The following is a 23,511-nucleotide window of genomic DNA, read 5'->3' as shown; positions in this document are numbered from 1 at the left end:
TGGTTGAGACAGTAAACTGACAGACTAATCTAATGGTACAAAGTACAAACATTAATACTAGATAACACACAGATGGTGTAACGGATTTAACTGTAAGCAATGCAAAGAGCATAAGACGACATACGAGCTCTAAATGTAATTTACAAAACGTATTAATTGCCATTTAACTCGAAGGTTGAGCTGTATTCTCAGGATAATTGTCACATGTATTCATTTATTCCGTAATTTAAAAGGTTTTTGGACAAAACGATGATGTGACTTTTTTGTTGCTTTGTATGTGTTGTCAAATCGATTAATCGCATCTAATATAAAGTTCGTGTTTACATAATTATTATACACACATATATCATGTATATATTTCGAGATTTGTAATAAATCCTTGTTGTGCTAAATAATTTTTGCAATCTATGTCCATACAAAACAGCAAATTGCAACAAAACAATGATTTTAATTAAACAACATCATTACAACAGAATTTTGCATAAACGTGGGATCAGAATCAATGAGGAATTCTATAAGAAGGAATCCATAGAGATAAGGTGATGGCGTAATGTTTACCTGAAAAAAGTGGCATTTAATTATTTAACACACATTTTAAAAGGGCAAAGACAATGCAAACGTTGATTACGTCAGTAGTGTTTTGAAAAGGACAGTTCAGTGACCGAGATACATTAGGATGAACCTAGTAACCTTATTAAATAACTGTATCAAACAAATCAAAACAAAGACCAATAAAATATATAATTTTTAATAAACAAAAATTTGATTTGATATCAAGAAAAAAAACTAAACGCTATCAAGTAAAGTACAGAGGATGTAAAGGAGACACAGCTAAACCTGAGTGCATTGTGTAAATAGCAGCACGCACTATAAAACCCATCCATTAACCGAAATTCAGATGAAAGAGAAAAAAAACAGAAAAAAAACAGATCAACAACCATGTGGCCTATTCAAACAGAACAGTAAATCCTATTAAAATCCATGTGCATGTTTTGCAATCAAACATTGTTCAGAATACATATCTGCCTCCCAAAATGGGGCGTTATCTTTAAGCAGAACTTCAAAACTTCATGCATAAAAACAAACAACAGCAGAGGTATGCAATGGTCACACCAAAAAGACAAAACAAAATATTATATATATGCACACATTTACAAACAAAGGGATATAATAATTGGCCTATTTATAATGAGCACTTCAATGTCCGTCTCTCAATTTTAAGTGCAATCCTTTCACTTAAGGTGATATGTGTAATTTTTGTGATGTATAAATACTTCATATCCCAACTTAATATGCAGAAACAACGACAAGTAAGCTATATTCTATACTGATTCCCCTGAAAACTGTAAACACTGCATCACTAATCTAAACATTGTTCTTTTTGAGCATTCCGAACAGCCCGGCAAAGCAACACTGACTCAACCAATGGCATCAGTTTAGGGCGGGACTATCCGTTTGGTTGACCAGTAGCAGACAGGGGAGAGTTTTTGCTACACCTTTAAGGTTTATTGGTACTCACTGGAGTTACAGCAGATAGAGTGGACTAGCCAAAAGGTCATTATGATTGCCATTTTTAATATATATTTAAAAAAATATAGTTTATATTTGAATTAAATACTTTATCTATCATCCAATTATTTATTTTAGATATGTTTATAGAACTACATTGCTGGGTGACAGATTCCTATACAATCATTATTTCTATGTATTGACTGCTTTAAGTGAACGATCTGAAAGCAGACTTATTGAAACCGATTCCATAAATTACATTAAGTCTTTGCAGAACTAAGAAAAAACTGAGGAAGGTCAACGCAGACTGCGATGTCTGAATGAAACATCAAACAACCCAACTCAACTACTAACAAGCATAGCAGTTTCGAAACAATTTCAGCATGTCATTTTATGCTACAGAACCCCACCGAGTCAAAATGCTAAATTGCACAGAATTTACACCCGTAAAATTTGAACTACATTTGAAAAATGTAAAGCCATAGGTCATCTTATAAATGCTCATCTACTGTTTTTAAACGAGGCGGTAACGCTCATCTCGCACAATCATGGGTAATATCCTGAGAGACTGTAAACCATCATGATGTGAACTTATTTAAACTAAATTGACAATATGTTAGTTTGAGCCCAACACCCTATAGTTAGTGACCGATTTTTGTCAGCTAACTGAAACTAGATCTTCATTTATTTAATAGGCAAGCGGTTAAGGAGAATCTTGACAACCAAAGGCTCATAGTTCATCACTTGTTACAACTGTGATATATAACTGATGGGCTAAGAGTCACGGCTCACAAAGCACAGAGTTCTCCAAGGAGAAGTCATAACGAAAGTTGGCTAGTTTGTCATTTATGTTGTGAGGCAAGGTGATATCTGTTACAAAGGGCAGGCCTGCCTGCATGGCCAGGATGTGTGGCGCTAAAGTGAACGGTATATCTCCTAGAAGTTCAGGGAGAGCAGGGGTGGCGTCTACACCGTGCGTTTCTGAGGACATCTTAGCAGATGTGGGCTGGGTGGAAGGCTGAGCCGTCTCTGTAAATCCTCTGTTCCTGATGCTGGATGGCTGAACAAAAAGAAAGAAAATCCACAGTGAAAACTGAGAAACCGGATCTGTTGAAGAGCAGTACTGTTATTATATTCATCACAGCATGTGTGACTCAACTATGCTACCATTTACCAAACTGCCACTGTGTTTAGCTCTTTAAAACCTCATTCATGCTGAATAAGTTCAGCATTTACTCATTATTATCATCATTAAGGTCAGGTGATATGATACCGGTATGCCAGGTATTTCTTTAGTATTAATTGTTATTAGTTAGAGTGACTTGCATGAATGAGTCAAAACATTTTTGCCTCACATCAGTACACCCAAAAAGAGAAAAGAGAGTCTGCACTGCAGCCACAGAGCTGAGAAATCTGGTCTCGTATGAGGTGGAAGAGGATTCATTACAGCCCTGAAACAGCACGATGAAGGAAGTCACATGATGTACCACAACTAGAGCTGAACTTCAGGTACAACTAATAATGCACGGATGTGCAGAGCAGTACAGCATATAAATGAACTGTAAAACATTTAAAACTGTTTGTAAATGGAAGTGAATTAATTTTATCAAGAAAATTAACAATTCTCCTCTCATGGGGGAACTATACTAATGTTCAAAAATTTTGGGGTGTGTATATATATATATTCCGTGCCATGCATGATTTCAAACCATGACGTCTTAGTGTATTACCAACAGTAACCTTGGAAACGGTGGTCCCAGCTCTTTTCAGGTCATTGACCAGCTCCTCCCGTGTAGTTCTGTGCTGATTTCTCACCTTTCTTATGATCATTGAGACCCCACAAGGTGAGATCTTGCATGGTGCCCCTGTCCGAGGGAGATTAACAGTCATGTTTAGCTTCTTCCATTTTCTAATGATTGCTCCAACAGTGGACCTTTTTTCACCAAGCTGCTTGGCAATTTCTCCGTAGCCCTTTCCAGCCTTGTGGAGGTGTACAATTTTGTCTCTAGTGTCTTTGGACAGCTCTTTGGTCTTGGCCATGTTAGTAGTTGAATTCTTACTGATTGTATGGGGTGGACAGGTGTCTTTATGCAGCTAACGACCTCAAACAGGTGCATCTAATTTAGGATAATAAATGGAGTGGAGGTGGACATTTTAAAGGCAGACTAACAGGTCTTTGAGGGTCAGAATTCTAGCTGATAGACAGGTGTTCAAATACTTATTTGCAGCTGTATCATACAAATAAATAGTTAAAAAATCATACATTGTGATTTCTGGATTATTTTTTTTTAGATTATGTCTCTCACAGTGGACATGCACCTACGATGACAATTTCAGACCCCTCCATGATTTCTAAGTGGGAGAACTTGCAAAATACCAGGGTGTTCAAATACTTATTTTCCTCACTGTATGTATATATATATATATATATATATATATATATATATATATATATATATATATATATATATATATATATATATATATATATATATATATATATATATATATATATATATATATATATATATATATATATATATATATATATATATATATATATATATATATATATATACATATATATACACACACACATACATACATACACACACACACACATACATACATACACACACACACACACACACACACACATTTGTTTTTGTGAAATGTGAGGACATTCCATAGGCGTAATGGTTTTTATACTGTACAAACCGTATTTTCTATCCCCTTACACTGCCCCTACCCCTAAACCTAACCCTCACAGGAGACTGTGCAGTTCACTTTCTGTGAAAAAAAACTTGTTCTGTGTGATTTATAAGCATTTTGAAAAGTGAGGACATGGGGAACGTCCTCATATTTCACCCTCTTTTTGTAATACCTATGTCATACCCATGTCATTATACACATTTGTGTCCTGATATTTCACGAAAACATGCCCACACACACACACACACACACACACACACACACATGCACGGAACCCACACAAGGTTCCCACACCTTAGTTAACTTCAAATTCAAGGACCCTTCAAGGACTTAACAGGTCCAAAACCCTCAACTTCAAGGACTTAATGTGGGGACCCATTTCAAGTGAGAGCAAGGTTACATCGGTGTTACCTTTTTTTTGCATTCATTGTTGGCCATATGACAGAGATCTGATAATCTATTTGTTGTTTTTCTGTTTTGCATAAAACTGAAGAATATTCAGTACATTCAGTACTATGCTCACAAACACAGATTTAGACAGATTTGTGAACAATATTTGAGAGAAATAGGCCTTTTGTGTACATAGAAAAAGTCTTAGATCTTTCAGTTCAGCTCATGAAAAATGGGGGGCATAAACAAAAGTTTTGCATTTATAATTTTGTTAAGTGTATATATATCAATCAAATAAACGCTGTTCTTTTGAACTTTCTATTTATCAAAGAATCCTAAAAAATGTATCTCAGTTTCCACAAAAATATTAAGCAGCACAACTGTTTTCGAATATTGATAATAATCAGAATTGTTTCTTGAGCAGCAAATCATCACATTAGAATTATTTCTGAAGGATCGTGTGACACTGCTACATCACAGGAATATATTACATCTTAATATATATTCAAACAGAAAACAGTTTGTTAAATTGTTATAAATTTCACATTATTACTGTTTTGGTTTTTACTGTATTTTTGATCAAATAAATGCAGCTTTGGTGAGCATAAGAGACTTTCCAAACCATAAAAAAATCTTACCGACCCAAAACCTTTGGATGGCAAAGCAGATTCTAAAATATATAATAGTTTGGGTGTAGTGGTGTATAACATAATCAGCTCAAATACACCATTAAGAGACACTGTCATTCCTGTGCATTATTTATCAAGGTCAAATGTGAAACTAAATGCTCAAAAAGATGTTAATTTGTTAGTGATTAAATGAGCAAAGCTTTCAATTCATAGACACTTAAGATGGTGCTTTTGCCGCAGGTAAATATAATCTGGTTGTCATAGTTGTAGAGGTTGTTTCACACTCTTACCTTTCCTGTTTGTCTTATATGCGTGCCAAACACATGCCAGACAGCGAATGATGATCTATTAATGTCAGTTCTTTACTGTAACATGAGACTGGTACAATACATAGAGGGAGAAGCAAAAACCCTGAACAACTAACTGAACTAAATAAGGTGGAACCCAACTCTTAAAGTGGATGGTGATCGAAAGCTCACCAGCCCCAACAAAGGCTAAAAAGCACCATAAAAGCAGTTCATATGACTTGCACTAAAATCCAAGGCTCCTGAAACCATATGATAGCTGTGTGAGAAACAGACTAAAATTTTATTCACTCAGAATTTAATCTGCTCCTTGGAAATATTAGTCTCTATTCATACTCACTGAATGGAAAAAAGTAGCTTGGACATTCTGTATTTTGCTTTCCATTGCTTTGTGCTTTCTATTGCTTTTTTTATTCCGCTAACTCCTTTTGTCTTTCGTTGGGGGGGGGGTCTATCAAAACTCATGCCAGTTTTGATAGACAACTCAAGTAATTGATTACAATCCTCAGCTCTTCCTTTAAGCATCTGAATGAGGTTTCAGAATGGCAGCTTTGTGTAGCTCATGACACACGGTTTGTGGTTCGACTAAGTCAAAGAACTGCTAATTTAACTCTTTGATTATTTCTGTGGATGTGCTTTTGTGGCATTTAACGTCTATCCTATAAAGGTGTCATTCTATTCCTGTCCATGTTTTGCATGTAGTGACAATTTGTTGAAATGGGCGGGGGGATTTTGGATTTTGTCCATTGGGAACTGATTGGATGCTGCGACGATCTCATGTTAGTAACAGGTTGCTGGGGGGAGGGGGATTATTGTCCCGGTGCACACGTCATCAGAGAAGAGTGTTGTTACGAGAGGGAGAGGACGTTAATGTGTTTTTAAAGATTATCTGCGACATGAATAAAAAAATAAAACAAAAATGATGTGCAGTTGTGCACAGTTAAATCATTTATAATAAACACTGCACCATACCATTCCATAAACAATAAGAATTTTATATTTTGATTTCATTGTGACTTTAACAACAAGTGATAGTTCACCCAAAAAAGAAAATGACTAATTTCTCATTTCGTTCCAAACCCATACCGCTTTCGTCTTCGGAAATCACAAATTAAGATATTTTTAATGAAATCTGAGAGAATCTAGATTCTATTCACCCAAAACTCAGACGGTTCAAAATGTTCATTGAGAGCTCGTAAAAGTTACCCATATTAATTGAGTGGTTTCCTAAAAAATATCTTAATTTGTGTACCGAAGATGAATGAAAGTCTTACGGGTTTGGAACGAAATGAGAGGGAGTAAAATAAATGACAGATTTTTAATTTTTGGGTGAACTAAACCTTTAAAGCAGGGGTGTTCATACTCGGTCCTAGAGGGCCACTGTCCTGCAGAGTTTAGCTCCAACTAGCCTCAAAACACCTGCCTGGAAGTTTCTGGTATGCCTAGTAAGACCTTGATTAGCTGGTTCAAGTGTGTTTAATTAGGGTTGGGGAGCTAAACTTTGCAAGACAGCTCCAGGTGCAGGATTGGACACCCTTGCTTTAAATCATTGTGCTGTTTTTGTGATCAATGCACCTGTAATCCAGGAACGGTGTGACCTCTTTGGAACTCACAGGCAATTCTTTGGAAACTCAAACTCACATAGACAGCTGATGTTTTTCATGTGGTTTTTCCATTATTTTGTCCACATGATTGTAAAACGCACATGTCCTGTCCACAAGTCAACTCTAATAACTGACTCCAGGCTTTGGTATTTTGCGAAAGCCTCTCATATTCAAAGAGAAAGAGTGAGACTGAGCGTCTTTCATTATCCATATGTCTCCAGGCGGTGCGGTGGAACAGATTGCTGAATGGCAGCAGCACATGTTGGCACTGCCACCTGGCACCTGTCACACACCCGCTCGGCCAGTGTAACTCAAGGGGCTCTTTCTCTCTTCGGTGCTGTTGCGCGGCCAGCACACACAGCATATGGAAATCACGCCGGCCCGCTAACACAGACGACTCTATGAGTGATCCTTAAGATTTAATTACTCTGTTCAGGATCAGACTGAAAACGTAGCATACAGTGTGTGTCTACTGATACTCGGCTCTAAGCAAAGAATGTTTTGCTGTTTTATCATCCTCCAGGTCAAAATGGTAAGTTTGATCACTTAGAAAAGTAACAGCACACCTTTCCTCAACAAGCATGTACATCATTGTGTTTTTATACAACCGGGTGCTAGTTCAGAGCCAGTGCTAGTGCCAGTTTGGAGTTGGTTCGACTGACGAGCCTTCTAAGAACCGGTTTGCCTTTCCACATGCTAGAGAGCCACCACAGAGCCAGGTCTTACGTCACTGTATACGTCTCATCTTTCGTAGCAACACTAGCGAGGCAGCGGGAAACTAGGCCTGTCGCGATTGGGCGATACAATCGACTGCGTCGATGCTGTTAATCAGTCGACATCAATATTTTTAGTCGACTGGGTAAGTTGGGTACGATACGAAATTGTATTAGTACCAGTACTTTAAAAATGACAGCACTCTAATAAGAGCAGTATTTCTTAAAGTGTGTCGATGTGTAACAGCAGGAGCGAGAACGTGTGTGTGAGCTCTGCTTCCACCGTTCACTAAACAATGGAAGCAGAACAGTCAAGCAACAGAAAAGTCTGCGGTGCGGCCAGACTCTGACCTAAAGCGTGCGCAGCCGCACACATGCCTTTCACTCAGACAGATCGCAACACCAGTTTAGCGGATTATTGGGTTTGAATGGTAAAAAAATATGTAAAAATGCACGCCCTGGCGAGTATGCGGGTAAATGCAGTCGGATATGTCTTTAATGAACGTATACAGGGTTGAATGAGAAATTGGGTGTTACAATGAATTTGGTCCGTGCAGCTCTTAAAGGGCCGGACCTATTTTGTGTGAAGCAGGGCAGGGCAGGAACATGCCGGCCAAGTGAGTTTTTAGGGTTTTTTAACCTTAAAACAATGATAAAACAATGAATAGTAATTTCTGTCATATTATTCAATTACTTTTACAGTTTCTTGCCATGGTATTGATTCAGTATCGGTATTGAGGTATTTTAGTCTGGTATCGTATCGAAGTCATAATTTTGGTATCGTGACAACACTATTCTATATTATAAGCATTCACTGATATTCTCTTTTTTTTTGTTATGTTGGTTTACAAATGTGTACCTTTTTACATTTTTACTCTTTTAGTTTTGCATTTCGTCATGGGCTTGTTTACATTTATACTTTTTTTATAGTACACTACTGAAGGCCAACGTTGCAAGTTAAATTAAATGTTTTTAAGTAAAATTGTAGAAAATTATTGTGATAAATTAGTCGATCGATTAATCGATAAATTAGTTGATAGATTAATCCATATAAAAATAGTAGTTAGTGGCAGCCCTACGGGAAACACAAATACACCAGGCTTGTTCGAGATGCATCAGCGCTGCACAGACCGATCAGTGTATTATATAAAATTATATGCACAGCGCCGATGCATCTCGAACAAGCCTTCCATCAACAAGGGCGAACGTTGCGTTACTATTGATGCACATGGCTTTACGATCCTACATCGGCATCAAAACACAGCTTGCAATTTCTATAGATGGAGATTACAATCGAGCAGCTATTAGCTCAATTAGCTGCTATTTTAAAAATGGCGGTCACAAGTTTGTGTTCGTCTTGTTGGGCACGGTAACCCCGCCCCCAGCCCCTGACGCAAGCGGTTCTTACTTCTAGTCCAGCAATGTTTTGGTGCTACTTAAGAACCACTTTTCCTGGTTCAGAGCTGGTGCTTTGGGCGTCGAAAGACAAAGAACCGATTTGAAACTAGGATCTGGCTCCGAACTAGCACTCAAACTGGTGGAAAAGGGGTAACAGAAGTCACTTTAAAAATTGGCAGTTTTCTCTTGTTCAACATGGCAAATTCGCCTGACCAACTTAAAAGCCCCAATGTACTTCAAGCAAAATCGAAGAACGAACTGATGTGAGGTAATTTCAAACAAAATCAGGCCGAAACGAAGTTCGTTCACGTATTTCAAACTTAATTTAAACGAAAAAGAACTTCAAAGTGGGGCCTTAAACCTGTTGCAGATCTTTCTGGGAAAATATTTTTGCCCTCACAGGAAATTCCAGATTGCATGGATTCCTGATAAAATGACTGAATTTTGCCCATGAACATTGGCTGAATAACAGTAAATTTGACTGCACCTTGAAAGTTGTCTATATGATTCTGACTTATGATGTGCCTGTGCACTAAGTCTTCTGCTATGTGATAGATTTACGTGAGGAACATTTAAGTTGGTATTCACTGATAATCTTGCCCTCCAGTGAGCTATTAACCAGTGCTTGGAGAGTGTCTTTGCGTGTTTTGGTTCTTTTGCTGTTGTAGTTTGTAAGGACCATTGAAATATCTGAAATCATTTGGCAAGGTGTTTGAACAGTAATGCAGTCAAGACCTTCCTGGAACTACTTTTGCCTTGCGCTTTCCCTGAAAATAATTACACACCTTAGAAAGTCCGTCAACCAATCAGATTCAAGCATTCAACTGCCCCCCTGGTATAATTTGAATTAATTTGTACATGTTTGCTTATGCATGCCCTACTGATGGTTAAGTTCAGGGGTGGACTTTCATGCTTTTCCATACGAATCACATTGTACAAATGACAAATTGTACAAAAATAGTTACATTCTCACATTAACAGCTCACTGGAAGGGAAGATTGTAAGTGAATGATGACTTAAACTTTGTTTGAAGTTTGTTGTCATGCTGTCATTAAGTATTTGTAACTATGGATCACTCTCAAGAGAAACAAAACTCACCTTAGATGGTTGTACTATTACATTTGTTGCAGGCTGCTCAATGTTCATGGATTGAATCTTCTGTCGCTGGTCCTCGAGAGTTTCACCTGAAAGGCAAGGATTAAAAACAACGAATAGTTTTAAAATCAAACAGAGAAGAAAGGCATATTATTTAGCACATAGCGATTCCCGACACAGATCATGGACCCTTTATGGCAACGGCTTAATTTTCAAAAATAATTACTTTTCCTCTACGGCCAAGACAATAATGTGGATTAACTAACAAGGTAGATTACATTATTATATTACCAAGCATTCCTTCTAGGTACTTACAGCCACTATCAACAACATTACTTGACAGAAACCTGCAACACCTTGGAATCATAACTAGACCGAACTCTGTGTAACATAAAAAGACATTCTCTTTGCAGGACCCATTCTTTCCTCTAAAGCATCATTACATCTCTTTCCTGTCTGGAGTTGCAGATGGTGTAATTCCTTCTTGAAAATGAAACCCAGTCTCTTCCTGTTGCTCCTAAGAATCACACAGCTGAATGTCTTGGTGATCGTCTGCTCACCTCTGGGGCCTTCACACACACACACACACACACACACACACACTACGACTCCTCCCTGTTATTATGAACACCTTCACAACACCTACACAAATAACTCCCTCTGGGATGGTGTCCATTGTTTATGTTCTGGGAAAAAGCTTGTATGACTTGCGTCTAAAAGGGGTCACCAGGTCTTGATGTTAGTTGCGAGTAGCTGTTCCTCTTGGACTGCAGTTTCCAACTGCATTATGAGGTGGGTCACATACTCTACTTTAATCTGTTGCATGGGCAATGGACTCGTCCTCATGTCGTTTCAAACTGCCATCTCCAAATGACAATTAATTATTTGCTGCAAAACACTAAGTGTGAATTTCTTATAAGACCTTCCATATACCAACAGGAAGTATTGCACCGAATTTTTTTTTTACCAAAACCAAAACCAAAATTCAAGTTTAATTTAATTTTTATGTGGATTTTTTTTGTCGAAAATAAAAGGTTTTATCGCTTTTTAGGGTGATGAAACAAGGTGTAGCAAAGTTCTTCGACAGTGAGCTGCTTCTTGATATTTCAGCCAAACAAATTTTACATATTGCAACTTGACGAAGGCTGAAACAGAAAAAAAAACTTTTTGGTTGCCAAAATTTTGGTGCATCACTAACAGGAAGTTACCTGATCAGTTTATGATCAGATTGGACAAAATGGCTATTTATGTTGGCCCACTTGTTATATCCTCCTGAGACCCAGCAATGGATTTTTTCCTCTGTAGAGGACATTATATTTTAGCAAATTTCTTTGAGACCACATAAGTCTGGATGTCCCGTAAAGAGCATCAGGGCTTTTTAGAGATACCAAATGTTTGAAGGTTTCACCTCCCTCTCATTGGTCTTTAAATATAACTGACATTGTCTGAATGACTAAATTCAGCACTCTTATGGTAATATGATAATATTTTGTAATTATTTAAATCTGACTAGTTCAGTCGTAAACTAGTTTGTCGTAAATTAACATTTCAAGACAACTTTAGAGGGGTTTCTTTCAAATCTGAATATGACTTTTCTATTATGAGACATGGACACCAGGACTTACAGCATGCTTATAAGACATTTTAGGATGACAATAATAAGTGAATAGGGAATAAATTATATATCAATATTCCTTAGCCTGACAAGCCAGACCCACATCAAGATGTTGGGTCTGGGAACTAACCATTGGCAGGGCTCAATTCGAGGGGCGGGATAAATGGTTGTCTTTCAAATTCCCTCTGCACGCAATAGGATAGCACTACAACCAACCAGAGCAACGAAGAAGGTGAAGTGAAGCTAGTTGATAGATTAAACTTTTGCCGTATCAGTAAAAAAAAAAACTCTCAACAGATCTTACATTTTAAAGAATGACTTCAGTGCTGTTCTTTTCTCAAAGAAAAGCTTAACTCCAAGTCTTCCAGAGTCACGGCCAAAGCCGATTCGAAAGGTCACAGTTCGCCAGCTTCTTTGTTTACAAGTAGCACATAGAACTGGCGCAACTCGGCCGTCATTGTTCACCCACCGACTCTATACACGATGTGATTGACCTGACTAGAGTTTGGTTTTTCCAGCTCGCAAGCCAGTTGCTAGACAACCTGGCTGCAAATTATATTTGCTGCCGCTAGGGTGCGTCTAGATTTCAAGGCTAAATATTCCTATGAAATATGAGATGCTATGAAAATGTTGCCAAGTTACTCTCATTTTTATAGCTACTTCTTTTTTCCATTACATGTTGCCCAAAGAACACAATAATATGCTAATTAGAGACAATGACTAGATACATTGTATATAGTGGGAAAACCCCTTTTTGGCTACGTTTACACAAAAAAAAAAAAAAAAGGTTCTATATAGCACCAAAAATGGTTCTTCGTCGTAATCATAGAGGAACCACTTTTGGTGCTATATAGCACCATATCTTAACATGTTCTGTATATGGTAGTGCCGTAGTGGTGCTATATAGCACCTTAGTTAGCGGTGCCATATAGCACCTTAGTCAAAGAACCGGTGAAGAACCTCTGAAGCACCAAAATTGGTGCTATATAGCACTTAAAAAGGTTCCCCTATGATTACGAGCCAAGAACCATTTTTGGTGCCATATAGAAGCTTTTTTTTTTAGAGTGCATATCAAGTCATTCTCTAATATCTTTCATATCATAGATGAGAATCTTTGTACAAATCTCTGTGCATAGTTTGGTTTAGGTGGAAGTTTCAGGTGGAGTCCTGAAAACCTTATATTAAACGCCTATTAAATGCAGGCACTAGTATGCATACAAAAAAAGTATATAAAAATATATAATTTTTTAAACATCTAAACATTATTTTCATATCAGTTTTACAAAGGACAAGTTATATAAAAACATAGCCTGGAATCTAAAAATTGACTGGTATACTGAATATAAAATGTAATAGAAAAAACTGTGAGTCTTGTAATCATTTTCTAATTAACTGAGTCATTGTGTCCTCTACATAGGGCACTATATTACCAAAAGTATTGGGACACTCCTCCAAATCATTGAATTCAGGTATTCCAATCACTTCCATGGCCACAGGTATATAAAATCAAGCACCCAGCAATGCAGACTGCTTCTACAAACATTTGTGAAAGAATGGGTCGCTCTCAGGAGCTCAGTGAATTCAAGCGTGGTACTGTGATAGGTTGCCGCTTGTGCAATTCCATTAGTGAAATTTCCTCACTACTAAATATTCCCCGGTCCACTGTTAGCGGTTTTATAACAAATGTGGAAGCAATTGAAAACAACAGCAACTCATCCACAAAGTGGTAGGCCACGTAAAATCACAGAGTGGGGTCAGCGCATGCTGAGGCGCACAGTGCGCAAAAGTCCCCAACTTTCTGCAAAGTCAATAGCTACAGACCTACTAACCTCCAAACGTCAGATAAGCTCATGAACAGTATCTAGAGAGCTTCATAGATTTTGGTTTCTATGGCCAAGCAGCTGTATCCAAGCCTTGCATCACCAAGTGCAATGCAAAGCATTGGATGCAAAGCACGCCGCCACTGGACTCTAGAGCAGTGGTGACGTGTTCTCTGGAGTGACAAATCACGCTTGTCTGTCTGGCAATCTAATGGACGAGTCTGGGTTTGGCAGTTGCTAGGAGAACGGTACTTTCCTGACTGCATTGTGCCAAGTGTGGGGATTATGGTGTGGGATTGTTTTTCGGGGGTTGGGCTTGCCCCCTTAGTTCCAGTGAAAGCAACTCTTAATGCTGCAGCATACCAAGACATTTTGGACAATTTCATGCTCCCAACTATGTGGGAACAGTTTAGGGGTGGCCCCTATCTGTTCCAACATGACTGTGCACCAGTGTAGAAAGCAATGTCCATAAAGACATGGATGAGCGAGTTTGGTGTGGAGGAACTTGACTGGCCTGCACAGAGTGACAGGCAAGTCAGGTGTGCCGTGTAAAATGATCAAAAACTTGGTCAAATTCCCGTCTAAGCTAGATTTTCATTAAATGTTAATAATGACACATGCACGTGTTATCAAAAATGTGCCGTGGCGAGAAAAAAAAAGGTTGGGAAACACTACTCCAAACAAAACAAATGTTAAAAAAAATCCATGGGTCTCAGGAGGTTATGTTAAACAGTTTTTGCTAGTTAATAATTTTAATAGCTAATATCACCGAAAAACAAACTGTAGCACAATTATTGAATTGATTCACTGGAGGCCTTTAGGTTACACACATATATCTGAAATAGGCTATTACGCCTAATCAAAAACAATATTAAGAAAAATAGAAAACTACTCAGTGCTATAAAAATAGCACCCACACCACAACTAGAGGAACAATATCATTGGACTCACTTTTAGATCGATTGTGGAATACCACAATACTTAAAAGGTATTTAGCAGTGATATTGTCAGGCTTTTCTATTTACAGCAAAGTAAGCTAATTACCGGCACAAAATATGATAGCATTATGACAATATAATATGTAACGATAAAGTTTACAGTGGCTTCATAAATTAATTCAAAACATAAAAAAAGCTAAACACACCTGATGCACATTCCTTGTTCTTCATTTTCTATCAGTAGAGTTTAAGAACCGTGCTGTATTTTTTTGTAATTAATTAAGAGAAAGTGCACCGCCATCTTACTCCGACGAAACTGACTAACACACTTGCTGTCGTAAACACAAATTCCCACCTTGTAAATACGAACTTCCCAGGAGGACTTGAATGCACCATAAGAGGAGTTTTACAGCAGAATTGAATTTTGCATCATTCATCATTTTCCTGTTTATCACTGTAAAGTTGCTTTGAAACAATTGTATTGTATAAAGTGTTATATACATAAAGGTTACTTGACTTGACATGTGTAAGGCCCGCTAAAATCATTCCAATGGAGGCTAACGATCACGGGGGAAGGTCGCAGCGCGTTCGGTCTTTTAAGCTGGGCAAAAGGATTTAATTCCAATTCCTCTTTATCTGACTACATTTTATCATAATCTCGAATTTAGATTAGAATGCCAATTGGTTATTTGGTCATTTATTTTTAATCACACATTTAATTATTCTGTTTAACCCTTTGTTGAAATTATACCCGTTCATAATCTACTAGAGATAGTTAATAATTCCAGCGTAAGTCAGAATAGATCAAAATGTAACAATTTATTAACAGTCAGCTAAATGTATAATGCCAATTATATAATCAGTTCAAAGATAATCCCTACATAACATCAAATACTCTGAAGTAAAGAGTGAAAGATGCATACCTGATTTCTGAATATTACATAACGCTGAGTATCTAGTGGACACCCAGCGTTACGGGCCGAACTGGTTACAGTATCGCGCCCTGACCTTTCTGCCACATCGCTTTAAGTACTCAGACCAGACAGAAATCTCTTTCAAATGGAAACATGTGTTAACAATGGGAATTTACACTATCACTGTCCATTAGGCCTGTATTGTCAAGAGACCAAATGGCTGAAGCCACACCCAACGTAAGATGCAAAATATCTCCAAGCTCTTAAAACCTTTATAATTTTTTGGTTTAATTCTGTGGGGATGAGATCTTTGTACCAGTCGCACGGACACATTTCAAACGATATCAAACATGTATAATACTATATAGTGAGAATTCATATTAAACCATATAGATTTTGGGTGAATTCTGGAGGAAGGATGGGGGAAGATTCAGGTGAAAGGAAAAGCATGTAAATTAAAGCCATTCTCAGATGATTCAATCAGTGTGACGTCGTCTCGGATGGGAGTGCTAACTGTATGAGTGACTTCAGATGCTAATTTCTTTATTTTCTCAGAGCGTCCTTGTTCCTCAACCAGACATTCTGGCATATGCATATTTCTAATCTTGCACATGCAACATAAACTGAACCTTCGCTGAGCTCCAACTAATTGCCATTTTACAAATCATATATGGTCTCATTTGCACTTCAAAGTCAAAAGAAAGGAGTTTCTTTCCCCAAGAGAAGTGGATCTGTGGCACAGATAAATAATGCAATGTAAAGTAAGCCTATATTGTCTCCCTTATGTGCTGTCAGTACAATTACCACAGCGGCATACGCAAGTACCTTGGGCCTGGTCTAGTGTGCTGGAGGTGAACCGAACGAGAGGCTGCTCACTGCAGAGCCAATGAATGGAGCATGATGTCCAGCTCTGAATGTAATCTGGGCATAATGAGTGGAGCTAGAAGGTCCATGACATCCAGAGGGGGGGCACTGGACCGGACATCATTTGTCTGTGCAGTGAGCACCACTTGATATGAACTGCTCACACTTAGCAGGAATTTTGTCATATGTGCAGACTGTGATATATACATGTATGTCAATGACGATAGACTAATTGTCAACTGTGATTCCATTCATACAGTAAAAATGATCTGAACTTTCAGTTAATCAATTTGGTTTTAGAATGAGGTTGTTATTCTCATTCATAACCAAACCATATATGAACAGAACCATATTTAGCGCTCCAAACCAGACCGTCAAGTGTGTCTGCTGCTGTGCCAAGGTAGCAGTCATATGTCTGTCCTGTCAGCCTGACGAACCCCTTTGGTCTAGTTCCAGTTGAGCCAGAGCACTTTAATGTTTTCCAGGAATCATGCTTGTGTTGAGTTCATCTCCAATTCTACCCTAAAGTACTAAGACTGGGTCACATGAAGAAGGCTGCACTCTGGACCGGTTTAATTTCACAATGTTACATCACATACCGTTTGTGTTCCAGTTGCCAAGCACACTCCTTAAACCCACGGTGAAGAGTGAATAAAAGAGGTTTCAAAAATCAAAACAAACATTGAGTAATGCGCTTTGTTTCAAAAAGAACCTGAAATGCTGAGAAAGTGCTGCTGAAGATTTTGACACAGAAATCAATAGAACAATAAGGTTTGATAGATTCAAAATCGGTTTGCTGAGACTCTGTATTAAAAAAAATGTCAATTTGATTTTTTTAGGCCATGTGGTCTTTCTATAAACTTTGCCAATAGTGCAAATAGTATAATTTAATAATACCAGTTAACACATTACTCATTAATCCTTCATATAAATATCAACTTCAAATTAAAAGCATCACTCTCCTATAGTGAAATTCTCAGTTCATCTCCAAAACTGTCTCACAGCATGGTTAGCCTAAAATTGGAGAACCATAAGAGCAAAGTTGGCCAAACATCCATCTATCCTCAAATATTCAGCAGTAATTTTCCATTCCCTGGTTACAAATATTTCCTCAAACTACATAAACACATAGTGTGAGCTATTCAAATCTGGCTCAAGCCCTCAGTGAACACATCCTGCTTTTTATGAAGCAGGGGATCTCTCTTTCCCTTTGACCTACATTCCCTCTAAAATAGTTATAATACAGATTATATGGTTTCTGTCCTGTCAAATGTGCAAATATGAGATACCATGGGGCTGGGAGGCATAAAAACATAAAACCTTATTACTGCAACTAGCATACTAAAAGGTATGTAATATCATAAACGGTCAATTCTACAAATTTGTGGCATTTGACCAACACTGGCCCTTGGCCATCTGTCTCCACTTCAGGTAAAGGAAATGGTGATCTACAGAGGTACAGAGAATCCCAAATCCATGTCCTGATTGCTACTTCATATTAAAGAAAGAAACGTCAATGAGGCTAGATAGAATCTGTATTACATTTTTACCATTGATGAACTACATTCACACTGAAAGTGAGGATTGAATTATACTGCCCTCTTGTGGTAGACCGGCAATAAGCAAACATTGTTTGAATTTATAATTTACTACTAACAATATTGTAGATAGATGTATAGAGGGAAGGATAGATGGATGGATTAACAGACAGATTGACAGTCTGTAGATAAATAGACAGACAGACAGATAAATATTTAACTTTCTTATTCAAATAATAAAATAAGCTCGAATATAGACAATGATTAATAGATATAGGTTAATAGATAAGATGATGACTTACCAATGATGACAAATCCATCAGTTTCTCTCTCAGAAGATTTTTTGGCTCCATCGTTCTTGAATCCGAAAAACTTCAACATCCTGTGTGTCTGTGTTGTAAGTCACTCCTCAACACACGTGATATGCTGGTATGGAGCAGATTTCGACATCAATCGAGTGTTACAGTTGTGATTTTATTTTTCTTTATGGATTCAAAAACAATGTGATGTATATAAAGTTACAACATGAAGTCAATAAAAACTGTGCTGTTGCTTTGTTTTTCCTAGACAGCTCAAGCGACGAGCAAGTTAGCAAGCGTTACTAAAATACATTTCTGCTGAAATACAGTAAACAATAAAAATAACAATCGTTTGAGATTTGAGTGAAATGCTTTCTTACTTAAAATCACATGTGAATAATATTTCAGTTTTGTTGTGGTAAGCGAGCTGCTCGACTGAAGTTTTGTTTTTAGTCCTTGGTCCTTCCCACGTCGTGTCCATCTGCTTTTTCGCTCCGTGTGAAACCCAGAAGCGTTTCACTTGTGAGTTTCCAAAAAATATTTTAAAACAAAAATGCGACATAGTAGTTCAAGCCCACGTAGTAAAGAATCCACAATGTTTCTGTAAATAGCATGTCCCTTACTAAAAAATGTGAATATACTCGTATGTATGTTCTTATTAATTAATATGTGCGTGTGAGTCATATTTTTTTCTCTCCCATTAATCGGTTGAACAGCTGTTCCCCCAACACAGCCTCTTTCGGAAATGTCTAATTCAATGAGCTGATAACCGATAGAAGAATGAGCTGATATAAAGTAGTTATTTTAATAATGAAGAGAGAAGTATGAGTATGCAAATGGCTCGCTTTTTTGTTTTGCTATAAATGCCTACCAAATTTCTGTGGGTTGGAGAGAATGTTGTTCACTTATTTTTAATTATAGCTAACGTTTGGGGTTGACTTGGAAAGCATTCTCTGTAAATATATTTTTTAAAAAGTTGTATTATTATAATTTTTCCCAAATAATGGAATCAAACGTGGCTTATATTATGAATCTCTTTCTAATGAGGAAAAATACCAGATGCATAAACAAAAATGGGCAAAAGGAAAACCAAACGTTTTGGTATTTTTAGCAGAAATTATACATTATAGAAATGATACATTATAGCCTAGTTACTTGGTTAGAAAAATAGTAAAACATAATTATCTGTGCAGCTGAAGCTTTTAAGTTACGACCGTCTTGTAACATTTAAAGAAAACAAAAAAAAATCCATAAAGGGGGGGGGGGGATATGAGAAAGAATATGAGAAAATCGACGATCAGATGTGTTTTTTCAATGTTTTTTACTAGGAACTATAGTTAACAGGCTATTTGTTTCGAGCGGTTTTCTCTGACGCACCGGGAAGGCGGTCATCCGAAAAAACACGTCACTTGATGTAAGTTTTCCCGCGGTTCTGGTGTTTGTCTGTACTAAAGTTATTTGGGGGTTTATTTCTCGTGTAGTTTGCCCTAAACATTCGTAATGACAGGCGTTTATGAGTCCCCGAAGCCCAGAATCAATGCGTCGATGTTGTCTCAATACATCGGTCGACCAGTCTGCTTCATTGGACGCTTGGAAAAGGTATTATCTGATTATACACTTATACTCATGTCCTCGATAATGAACATTTAATAATTGTTTTACTCCGTAATGAGCCATTATTCTGTGTATAATGACAACCAAGAGTTTATGATACGGTTTATTGTATTTGAGCAGTTTTCAATATCATATTAACTGCTAGACGAGCCTTGTAATGCGATTTTTTTTTTATCTATCTATCTATCTATCAATCAATCAATTTTATTTACATAGCACAATAAATACAACAGTAGTTGGCCATTGTGCTGTACAAGAGGATAAATACATAAATATAATAATGCAATATTAAAATGAGTTTACATCAGAAGCACTAATTTGAAATCTTTAAAATCAATATATATATAAAAAAATCAAATACAGTTGTAAGCCTGAGAGAAAAAGTAGGTTTTCTACTTAGATTTAAATTCAGACTCTGTGGATACTAATCTTAAAGAAAGGGGAAGACTATTCCACAATTTTGGACCAATAATAGAAAAAGCACGGTCTTAAGTCTAGATCTCGGAACCATCAGCAGTCTTTGATTAGATGACCGTAAAGATCTAGCAGGGTTATTTAATTTCAGAAGTTCAGAAAGATATTTTGGAGCTGATCCTTTTAGGACTTTAAAAACAAAAAGCAGAATTTTAAAATCAATTCTATAGCAAACCGGCAGCCAGTGCAACGCTTGTGATATTGGGGAAATATGATTACATTTCCGTGTTCCAGTCAACAGCCTGGCTGCTGCATTTTGGACCATCTGGAGACGACTAATATTGGATTGGCTCATCCCAATATAAAGAGAATTACAATAGTCAAGTCTCTATGAAATAAACGAATGGATCACTCTCTCAAACTCTGCCAATGTTAAAAAACTCTTAGCTTTAGATAATAGTCTTAGTTGGAAAAAAACTAGATTTAATTACAGCATTAATCTGCTTGTCAAATTTAAGGGCAGAATCAAAAATAACACCCCAGGTTTTTCACAGAGTGTTTTACATTAGGGACCAAATCTCCCAGGTCACCATCAGAACTTGCTAACACATCTGTAGCAAGTATTATACACGTTGCTAAATAAAAACGTATTGGAAGGGTGTGATTTATGTCTAGTGTGTGAACATGACCGTATGGTTGTGCATTGACAGGTCCATCCATCAGGAAAGGCGCTTACGCTTTCAGATGGAGAAGGAAAGACAGCATCAGTGGAGCTCAATGATCCTGTGAGTGATCAGTTCAGCATATGATGCACCTCTGTGTATGATGTTGATATTTATTATAAAAAGCTGTACTTTTTTCCCCATCCTGTTTAGCTGGATGAAGAGTTGAGTGGGATTGTAGAGGTAATTGGGATGGTGTCCAACAAAGGAACAATCATGGCTGTTTCACATAGCCAGTATCGTGAGGACAAAGTCTCTTTTGGTATTATTTGTTCTATTGATGATGATATGATTTTATTGTCAGTGTCATTACATGCACTGGAAAGTAAAAGATTGTCTGTTGTTTTGCAGATCTGGAACTGTACAACGAAGGCCTGAAAGTTCTTCATGACTATCCCCAGTATTACCCGTTTGAGGTGTCATTAAGCAGTTAAACAGCACTTTTATTTTCATTTTACAGTATTTGTGTAATTGGATATTTACTGTGTTTGTCAAAATATGTAAACCGTTGTCCAGTTTTTGTTACTTAAAAATAAAACTTTAAATAAAACTCTTGTTCACATTATTTAATTAATGAAGACTTCTATAGCTGTACATTGACAGTAATTCTGGAAGTTATTTATCAAACAAAACTTTAGGTAATTAAAATAAAAGTTTGTAACATTTTTACATTATGTATTTTTCATCATGAAGCAAACAAAGCATGACAAAATAAATGTATTTGTCTTCATTTGGCCACTTTATTTACAGAGTTTTGTGCTAGATTTTACAGAAGAATTACGATTTGTTTTAAAAGTGTAAAGTATATTTGTACAAAGCATATAAAGTAAATAGTTAAAAAATGTTATGTACTGAAAGCACTTTAGAATTTTATTAATGTAGTTATTTCTAAGATCTACATTTAAGTTTACGTTAATTGTGATTTAAGTTAAGGTTGAATGACAGGACTGTTATGATGCGATTTTGTTTATTTAAACAGTTTTGTGCATCATAACGGCAAGATGAGCATATTAAGGCAAATTACAATGCACATTGCAAGTAATAACATTGGTAAAGTCTGGTCAGCACTTAATGAATGAGGTGATATTTGAGGCTGGTCTACAGACATATTTTTGTTATTATTCCACATTCAAAAGAAAATGTATTAATATTTTCAGGTCATTTTATTTAATGCTTGTCTCCAATTTTCAGCATTTGGTCTTCATTTTGGTATTTTTTTTCGTACAAGAATCTCGGTTCTATAACCTTTGTTTATATTCTACCACTAGATGGCAATGAAGTGAAAAACTAAACATGAAATGCTGTCACTCACCCTCATGTCGTTCCAAGCCATTCGGAATACAAATTAAGATATTTTTGATGAAATCCGAGAGCTTTCAGAACCATTCATTGCCATCAATATAATTACAACTTTCAAGGCACAGAAAGGTAATAAAAACATCGTTAAAATGGACCATGTGACTACAGTGGTTCAACCTTATTAATTTTATGAAGCGACGACGAGAATACTGTTTGTGCTCAAAACAAACAAAAATACCGACTTTATTCAACAATTTCTTCTCGTCTGTGTTTCTCTTTCTGGATTTGGACTGGTCTTGGTTTAATTTTATGAATTTTGATTATGACTATTTTAGTTAACTAACATTGTAAACTATGATCTTATACAATTTACTAATTTGCTCCAGACCTGTGAGCAGAGTAGACTGACACTCTTTCCGAAACTAAAACTAGAATATTGGAATTTTCTTCTTTAATTATGTGAGGCAGGCTAATATTTATATGGAAAAAAACTTGTACCATTACGAAATTCATCAATCAGTAAATGACAACGTGTCAGGATGGGTCGAGTGAGCCAAATACCTCAAGCAGTCACTTCAATATAGCTGTCATGTTGAGTAACTCCCCCATATTTGACAAGACTAACCATCTTCATCAGGATAATAGGCATTAGGGTAAAAGATGCATTCTGCATGTTGTAGTTTTTAATATGATGAGCAAAAGGTGGCCTCTGTAGTGCTCAATGGTGTGGTGAGGAGTTGCCTGAGGTCAAGCAGCTGCCATATTGTTGCAAGTTCAGACAAAGTGCTGTTTGTACCACTCGCACAGGAGTGTGGCAGTATCTATAGCTCGACAAAAAGTTATGTAGAGAAAATACACATTTTATTTTATCAGTATTGGAAAAGTCTAACAACATCCTCTTTTCAAAATATAACATATCCTAAATAAAACAGCAGGAACCATTTACAACCCCCCTGCGCAGTTCCTTAACAAAACCTAGTTCGGGAGAACCCTTGGCTTATTGATATGTTTAATTTTTTGTTACCATGTTGATAACAAAAAAAGTGTACATTATTATATTCAAATCAATGTAATAAACGAGTTGGGTCAAAAGTAATCAAAAAGTAGTCAGATTATATT

The 23,511-nt window shown here is 36.9% G+C and overlaps 2 protein-coding genes across 3 annotated transcripts; one reads left to right on the top strand and one right to left on the bottom strand.

The window, feature by feature from the left end:
* Nucleotides 1-431: 431 nt before the first annotated feature.
* On the bottom strand, nt 432-18,826 carry umad1 (UBAP1-MVB12-associated (UMA) domain containing 1). 2 transcript variants are annotated; one of them, XM_079828929.1, is made up of 4 exons: nt 18,724-18,826; nt 18,347-18,470; nt 10,359-10,444; nt 432-2,569 (listed from the first exon to the last, which is right to left on the bottom strand). In XM_079828929.1, the coding sequence occupies exons 2-4, from the start codon at nt 18,423-18,425 to the stop codon at nt 2,291-2,293; spliced, it is 444 nt and encodes a 147-aa protein (XP_079685055.1). In that variant the 5' UTR covers nt 18,426-18,470; nt 18,724-18,826; the 3' UTR covers nt 432-2,290. The 2 variants fall into 2 exon arrangements, with proteins under 2 accessions (XP_079685055.1, XP_079685056.1); XM_079828930.1 differs by having other exon boundaries at nt 2,165-2,569; nt 18,347-18,526; nt 18,724-18,802.
* Nucleotides 18,827-19,694: 868 nt separating this feature from the next.
* rpa3 (replication protein A3) lies at nt 19,695-21,822 on the top strand. The gene is made up of 4 exons (XM_079828452.1): nt 19,695-19,942; nt 21,082-21,156; nt 21,247-21,355; nt 21,445-21,822. The coding sequence occupies exons 1-4, from the start codon at nt 19,844-19,846 to the stop codon at nt 21,525-21,527; spliced, it is 366 nt and encodes a 121-aa protein (XP_079684578.1). The 5' UTR covers nt 19,695-19,843; the 3' UTR covers nt 21,528-21,822.
* Nucleotides 21,823-23,511: the final 1,689 nt, after the last annotated feature.

The sequence above is a fragment of the Gobio gobio genome (genome assembly GCF_949357685.1).
Source record: "Gobio gobio genome assembly, chromosome: 11".
Taxonomy (NCBI): domain Eukaryota; kingdom Metazoa; phylum Chordata; class Actinopteri; order Cypriniformes; family Gobionidae; genus Gobio; species Gobio gobio.
This window is presented reverse-complemented; position numbering and strand designations above follow the sequence as displayed.

Excerpts from the sequence above, each read along its gene's own strand:
- umad1 (XM_079828929.1), bottom strand. The coding sequence starts at position 18,425 with ATGTTGAAGTTTTTCGGATTCAAGAACGATGGAGCCAAAAAATCTTCT. Across the intron at positions 10,445-18,346 it reads TGATGGATTTGTCATCATTG|GTGAAACTCTCGAGGACCAG; the intron begins GTAAGTCATCAT and ends CTTGCCTTTCAG. Across the intron at positions 2,570-10,358 it reads TAATAGTACAACCATCTAAG|CCATCCAGCATCAGGAACAG; the intron begins GTGAGTTTTGTT and ends CTTTTTGTTCAG.
- rpa3 (XM_079828452.1), top strand. The coding sequence starts at position 19,844 with ATGACAGGCGTTTATGAGTCCCCGAAGCCCAGAATCAATGCGTCGATG. Across the intron at positions 19,943-21,081 it reads TCATTGGACGCTTGGAAAAG|GTCCATCCATCAGGAAAGGC; the intron begins GTATTATCTGAT and ends GTGCATTGACAG. Across the intron at positions 21,157-21,246 it reads CAGTGGAGCTCAATGATCCT|CTGGATGAAGAGTTGAGTGG; the intron begins GTGAGTGATCAG and ends CATCCTGTTTAG.